This window comes from Amblyomma maculatum, chromosome 11 (assembly GCF_055883805.1).
Source record: "Amblyomma maculatum isolate TAMU_Amacu chromosome 11, ASM5588380v1, whole genome shotgun sequence".
Taxonomy (NCBI): domain Eukaryota; kingdom Metazoa; phylum Arthropoda; class Arachnida; order Ixodida; family Ixodidae; genus Amblyomma; species Amblyomma maculatum.
Window position 1 is genome coordinate 116,457,699 of NC_139354.1, and position 7,650 is coordinate 116,465,348.

At 49.1% G+C, this 7,650-nt stretch overlaps 1 protein-coding gene across 1 annotated transcript; it reads right to left on the bottom strand.

Moving 5' to 3' along the window:
• Positions 1-4,822: 4,822 nt before the first annotated feature.
• LOC146174803 (solute carrier family 22 member 7-like) lies at positions 4,823-6,553 on the bottom strand. Its single transcript, XM_084585455.1, has one exon. It carries the CDS (start codon positions 6,551-6,553, stop codon positions 4,823-4,825), a length of 1,731 nt encoding a protein of 576 aa, XP_084441581.1.
• Between the last annotated feature and the right edge of the window lie 1,097 nt (positions 6,554-7,650).

Consider the following 7,650-nt stretch of genomic DNA (forward strand, 5'->3'; position numbering starts at 1 on the left):
TTGGTGATTAATTATAGGTTAACTGTGCAAAAAATGTGACAGGAACACAGTAGAAGAGGACGGCACAACCGCGCTAGTTGTGTCGTCCTCTTTTCCTGTGTTCCCGTCTCGTTGTTTAACCTATTCAGTTACCATGGAGCTGGCCAGTGAACTAGGATTTTTGACGATGTGTTGTGAAGCAGATAAACACGACGAGGTCGCATCAGAAGCTTTTATCGCAGGTTATGTTGCGAGGACATATAAAAAACAGGTACGAAGGGGTTTTTCTTTATATAAGCATACAATTTGTTCTAAATTTTGCCGCGCTAGTCTGAGTGGCCTTGCAAGCAAAGGAGCCTGTGCATACAACATTTGTTTATACTCTTGAGACCAAAGCACAATGGCATCGCCTTGAAGCCGTAAATCGAGAAGCTATGAGGACCATAACATGCCTTCCACGACTCACATCGGTTGTTGCGTTAGAAGAGAATGCGTAGCTCAACACCATTGATGAACTGGTGCAGTAGCGCTGTGATGCTCGCAGGCTCAATGCCACTTTGTCACATTCCACGCAAGCACTGAGGGCGTATGCGACGTCACACATTATTCTTCAGCCACCTGCGCCGGTTCTCCCTCCCTGGAAATTTGTACAGTTAGGAGACAACAAGCCAACTGATATCCGCATACCAACGTCTGCCAACTCGGCATCGTTGCTTCGCCAGAGATTTGAAGCGCAAGATACTCAGGGTCCATTGTAGCGTATGTGAATGCAAGCCTGCAAGCCTGTGAAGCCAGAACAGCATTCTATTGTCCATGAAGACCTAGCCTGAATCAGACCTCTACGTGTAAGCTTTCGGAACCTCTTACATATTTCTGCGCTGAGCTCGTGGTTGTTCAGGAGGCACTCTGCTCAGTGGCTTCCATAACCATGCTCCCTGCAGCCCACATTGCCATCCGCACTGACGCACTTCAAGCAGTACGTTTGCTCTGACGTGTCAGTCGCTGCCCTAAAATATGTCAAAACATCCACCACCTTGCGGCGGGCATCCAGCAGTCAGTACGCATCGAGTGGGTCCCATGGGACCTCCTGCCTTCCCAAATTCAATCAGATTTAGCGACCCGCCTCGTGAACCAAGACGCATCAATGCTACGGCTCCTTGGAGTGGACGACGCTACCCTTCTTTAATCAAGAAAGGAAAACCTCCGGCGCCGCGCACGTGCACTTATCTCTTCGTGTGCGGTATCCCTTCCCCGCGGTCTCTCCCGCGCAGAGGAGATTGCGCTTAGGAGGATCCAGGTCGGTGTTGCCCTCACACCAGCTGTCACTCGAACCGTCGAACGTGATCTCACTTCCAAAACTTATATCCCCGCCCAGGGTGCCCGATCTGTAAAAACGAAAATGTTGAAGCCGACATTCACCACTTGTTGCGAAACTGCCCAGCACTGAAGCAAACACGAATCTGGCACCTGACAATAGCTTGCCTTTCAGCAACCAATCCTGCCTCATATATCGCTTGGACGCAGAGACCTCATCATCACTCACTCCTGGACTTCATAAAATCAGCCAACCTTTTTGCATTCATTATTCATTTGTTCATCAATCATCTTATACCCTACTGATTCCCTGAGGCAATAAATATCGATTAAAAAAACAGCCAGCCGTGGGTAATTCATGTGCCACCGCCAGCCGCCATCTTTATTTTCTTCCAGCAGCCGTGTGTTGGCCGTACTCTGGGCGCAGCCAGACGATGGAGCTAGAGAAAAACACAGAAGCAAAAAATTAAACAAATTTAAAGAAAAGAAGCATTGTGTATAAGCATCTTCAAACTGGAAAATGCAGATCAAGGTCTGCAGTCAGGCAGGCAGTAGCTTCCGCTCCAGGTGGCCAGGAGCCAGGAGCGTGCAACTCAGGTCGCCAGAGCTTGAGCTCTGGCGACCTGGGTTGCACGCTCGATGGCCCGCAGTTGGATTAGTGGGTCCGAGCTGACCATAGCGGTCTCCCACTGCTCGCAGATGGAAGGCTGCAGATTTCACGGAGGGGAGTCTCGTGCCCATAAGATGGGATGTAAGTTAGTCCTCTGGTGGCATAAGTTACAGTAAGGGGTGTATAATTCAGGGTATGCATTGGCGTAGGTGACTGGATTTGGAAAGGAATGCGGCTGTAATTTTCGCCAGGTGACCTTCTGTTCCTTTGTGCGATATTGGTGTCCTGGAGGGTATAAGGTACGTGTTTAACGGAAGTGTAATGTAGTTTCTTGATAGGAAACCATGCGGTCCCTCGCCCATCTCATGAGGGGTTGTCCCATCGCCCGGCTCGGGCGAAATTGTGGACAGCCTTATTACCAAGAAGAGAAGAATGTGCTCTTGTCCAGATTAGCTTCATTGCACAGTGAGGCGTTTGAGAAAATGCAGAAATTTGAGTCCTACAATGGATATCTTGCCTTTGCTGTAATTTGTTATTGCGGTTTTCGTGTCGTTAATTTATGAAGGGCTGAGGTTGAGCTTATCGCGAGGGTGATCGTACCCCCCTCCGCTTCCTGCGGGTCGTTGCTAACCCTGACCCCGAGCTGTTGACCCTGATAATTTACAGTCACAATCGTGAAGGCATTACGATCCGTGGGTTCGGCTGCATCGACATAGGCCGCGTCTTGTTTGAACTGGTATTGCTTGTGTACGGCTTTAGCTCTTTCTACTCGCTTGCCTGAATAAAATTCAGGGTGCATATTCTTCAGGAGAGGTAGGATTTTCAAGTGAGTTCGCAGGCTGATTGAAAGTGGCGCATTGTCCTGCCTTGTTGCGGGGTAACTGATTGAGAGGGAATCAATTGGATAAAGCGTCTGGTCGGTGTGTGGGTTAGCCGTTCGAATTGAAAGGTGAGGTGGACGTATACCAGCTAGCTAAGAGTGTTGTGGACTCCGGGGGCACTGACGCGCTCCGTTGAGGTATTTATGGGGATACCAAGTGCGGACTTGAACGCCCGTCTGATCAGGGAATCAACACGTTGTGCTTCTGATACGTTATGTATGGTAGCATGAAGGTAATGCTACTAATGACAAAAGCCTGGACCAGGCGGACGAGATCAGTTTCCTTCATACTCGAATACCGTTTAACGATTCTACGTATGAGACGCACTGTCTCATAGACACTAGCATTGAGGCGATTGAGGGACTCTGTGTTTCAGCCGTTTTTCTGGATGTAAATTCTAAGAACCCGTATGACGGACACCTCCGGTATATGTTGTCCATTAACGTGCACCCGGATTTGGGTATGGCCCCTTGTGCCTGGTTTACTACGCATGAGCAGACGTTCTGATTTTGTTGGGGAGCAGGATAAACCTGCCCTCTATACGCATTCGCCAACGGTGTCCACTGCTATTGTACAATTTCTTGTATTTCTGCAAAAATGTGCAATGGAAAGGTCAAAGAAGCTCGAGCATCACTCGATACAGACTCTAGGGCCTATTAGACGCATAGCTGTCAACGACAGACGACTGAAAAAGAGAATCCTCTTAAAACTAGTACAAGCGTATGTGGTTTGCAGAATTAGCTACGCGACGCCATATTTGGATCAAAGCGGCGGATAAGGACAGGATAGACTCCCTCACACGAAAATGCATAAAGAGAGCACTAGGGCTACGCATGTATACCTCAACGGAGCGACTGCTTGCTTTGGGAGTAGATTGTACGTGAAGAGCTAGCGGTGGCGGTTAAAGTCGCTTAAATACAGAACCTTAACGCGCAGAATAGGAGCTGGGTAATTCTTGCAAAAGTAGCAATAAGTTTCGAGAAAGAATTGAGGAGGTGTCATACAGAGGGAGGTAAAGAACTCCTTGGTAGTCCCACCTGGGGCTCTTTAACATACACTGACGTCACACTATCCAGGGACGCCTCTCCGTTTCGCCTTCATATGGAAACGCAGTAGCCGGCGGTCGGGTTCGAATCCGGTGTTTTAGCCGCTGAGTCACGACATGGTTGTTCCCCAGGTGGCTGAAAATATTCTGGAGCCCTCCACTATGGCACCTCTCTCTCTTATTATTGAACCGTCCCTTACGGTGCGGTTCAAGTGTCCGCTCAGACATATATAGTTCGCATTTTCTTTCCAATGAGCCAATTTGCATTTTACTTGCACACTTAACGATGTCAGTGGATGGTAAAGAACTCCAGGTGGTCGCAATTTTTGGAGCCCTCCATTACGGCGTCTCATAGCCTGAGTCGTTTTGGGGCGTTAAATCGTATAAATAAAACTAAACTAGAAGTCCGTAGTTTGATTCGGGGAAAGAAAAGTGCTGTATTTGCCTCCCTTCTCGTTAGACACCCGAAGCGTACATATAAACGTAGGCTATTTTAGTAGGCTCCGAACCTCCTCCACTAATAATGTTTAGGTCATGCACATATTGGAAGCCTGCCGGGGGGTGCAGTGGTTAGGGCGTTCGACTACTGCGCCCAAGGACGTGGAATCGAATGCAGGTCTCGGTGGCTGCCTATCGGTGGAGGCGAAAAGCTAGGCGCCCGTGGGCTGTGCGATGTCAGTGAACGTTAAAGAATCCCAGGTCGTCGAAATTTCTGGATTCCTTCACTACGGCGTCCCTCATAGCCTGAGTCACTTTGGGACGTTAAACCCCAAAAGCAAACCATATTGGAAGCCAACTTAATAGCAACACAAAAAAAGATGCATTGCATCCAATATCCAATGTTTGCCCTTGATACAAGTGCCACATGACGGCATAGAAATTGTGTAAACATTCGACAGATAGAATAAATTACATTCGAATAACGTTATGCTCAGATAGCATAAATTACAGTGATGAGACTGAAAACCCACTTGCGTCACAAATCATAACACTCTAATTGAGTCTGCTGTCCACAGGTCTCGGCTCGATGCTTTGGTACCTCGATGACTGACCACTGCCACGAGGCTTGCTGGTTCGTTTCTTCTTCACATTCCGCCAGTTCAGCGTCTGCTTCATGAAGTCCACACTCTGAATGGAACCCGCAGCAAATAAAGGACTGGCTAAAGTTGGTTTCTCCGACGGCTGCTGTAAAAAGAGCTGGGCATGGAGCATCATAAAGAGCGTGGTCCCAGCTAGGGCGAAAAGCACATCGCCACGCCCAATGTCTTGCCGCACGGACAGCACTATGGCACACACCCCTCCCAAGCGGCCTAAACCGAAGAGCCAGCAACTCGCCCCGCAACGCACACGCGTCGGCACCATTTCCAAGACGTTGGCGAATATGAGGACTTTGACCGCGAACGTAAGCGGTTTGGCTAAAAGGAAGAACAATGTAGTTACGTAAGCGCATCCCAATGCGAAACTCAGGCTTATCACGCAGGAAACGCCACCGAGCGTTCCTACTGCTGCGGCCAGTAGATGTTGCGGTGAGAGTTTTCTGAACGTAGCGTAGAGCAGCGCGCAACTTGCGAGGTTGGTTCCGCTTGAGGCCCACTGGAACCAAGCAGTTGTTCCTAATATTACCCTGTCCTCGACGGCCATCAATGCGTATTGTGAGAACGAAGCAGAGAACGATAAGCCGATCATCACGAACGCGCTGCGCTGTACTGCCTTTGCTCTAGTTACGTCTCCTGCTGTGAGCAGCATGCGCATTTCGGTCCTCTGAACCTCTGCCTTGAGCCTTTCCAGCATGCAGTCAGTGTTCGAAACGGGAAAGCGATTTTCTTTGGCGGCAGCGATCATGAGCATTTCGGCTCTGGCCATGTCGTTTACTGCAATGCACCAGCGGGCTGACTCGTGCACTGCGGACACCGCGTACAACGTGAGGACAGTCGGGGACAGCATGAAGATCTGGAGAACTATCCAGTTCAGCCCTCTGAGCAGCCGTGCCACAGCAAGCCATACCTCGGCAATCAGCAAGCCTGCGCACATGGCGGCACACAGGTCCCTGTTCCTGTTCTCGTGCGTGGATGCCTCAAAGAATAGTGTGCAGGCGAGGACGGCGACAGTTGCCACGCAGCCAGAGTTGAGAAACCTTGAAAGGACGTACATGTGGTATGATGTTGCGAAACATCCACCCATCGTGGCCAGCTGCAGCACTGCCATCGCTGTGAGGAGCACGGGCATCCGGCCGAATCGGTCCGCCATCTGCCCGACGGCAGTCATCGCAATCAGCGAGCCGGCTATGTAGAGGCTCTCCGCCATGGCGCGCAACCAGCGTCTGTGGCAGACCAAGTTCCACTGACTTACGATGGTCCTCTTGCTGTACTCCGGGTCGTAGTCCCAATCATCGCAGTCAACAATCAGCGTGTCGTTAGGGTGACCCGGGTGTTTGTAGGCGCTGCATCGACTGAAGCGACCATCCGCCTCTAGAGGGATTGCCGAGTTCCTCCAGGAGGCCGCAGGCACCTTCATTTCACCCTGCGGCTGCTTGCACCAGTGGTCGACGTCACCAGAGATGAGACTGAAGGCGAGGGTGTGGCACTGCATTGCGCACACGGAGAATATAACGAGATTGAAGAACCAGCGCTGAAAATGACCATGGCCGAACACATCACTGCAGTCATAGCAGTCGCTCGTCACTAAGTCTACTCGACTGAGCCTGCGTCTGGACAGCAGAAGCATCTTATTCGTTAATACGAGAGGTATTTGTCGCTGCTAAGCTGAACCACGGTCTTCTTCTTCTTCACGAAGGGGGATTGGCCAGGGTTCAGTGTGGACTGCCAAATGTCCTACACAAACTGAATTAGTGCAATAAAGTAATTGTGAACTAAACAAAAACTTAAGATTTAAGATCACAAAATTGATTGAAAGAAAAAATACGAAGCAAAAATTTGGAAGTTTGTAAATTTGGAATACAATTAGCAAGACAATCTGTCCGTAGCTGTGATGTTATGTTAGTACTGACAAATTTGAGGCAACGCAAATCCTTTCGCACTCGCACCGAAGGAGATAGAAGCGGGACCGACAACGTAAATCCCAAGCGTGCAATTGGAGTTCCTAAATGCACCCTCCTCTGATGTGAAAATCTTCGGCAAGCGAGAAGGAAGTGATCAATATTTTCAATCTTACCGCAAGCCTCACAAAGGTTTGTGGGGCTGATCCCGCATCTACATAAATAAATATTTAGGCGAGGAATCCTGCATCTCATGAGAGTCATCGTTACCTCACACTGCCGTGATTTACATGAACGAACTTTCCATGATTATGTGAGATGGTGGTATTCGGATGTAGATAGTAAGGTTTCATTGCACGAATCGGCTAGGTATTGATAACGCTGACAACAGGACATTCCAAAAATGGTGATATTAGGTATGGTACATGAAACGGATGCATCAAGAGCTGATTTAGCCAGGAAATCTGCCGCTTCGTTCTGGAAAATACCGCAGTGACCGGGGACCCAGATGAAGCGTAGTTCTTTCACCCACCCCAGTATGAAATACTTTAGTGAGCGGCTCAAAAGAGCATCACGTGCTGACTCCAGTGACAGCAAAACAGAAAGTCTGATAGAAAAATTATTTTTGATTGACTGCAGGAAACGTTTAGTAGTGCTAGCCCAATTGCCATAAACTCTGATAAAAATATCGGCGTGTAATCCGGGACACGCATCGAAAAACTCCAGGAAAGAGACTCTGAAAAAAATTCCAATCGCTGCTTTCTGCGCAGTCACAGACGCATCAATGGCAATTACAGTGTGATCAGGGAACTTTTCAAGGTGATCA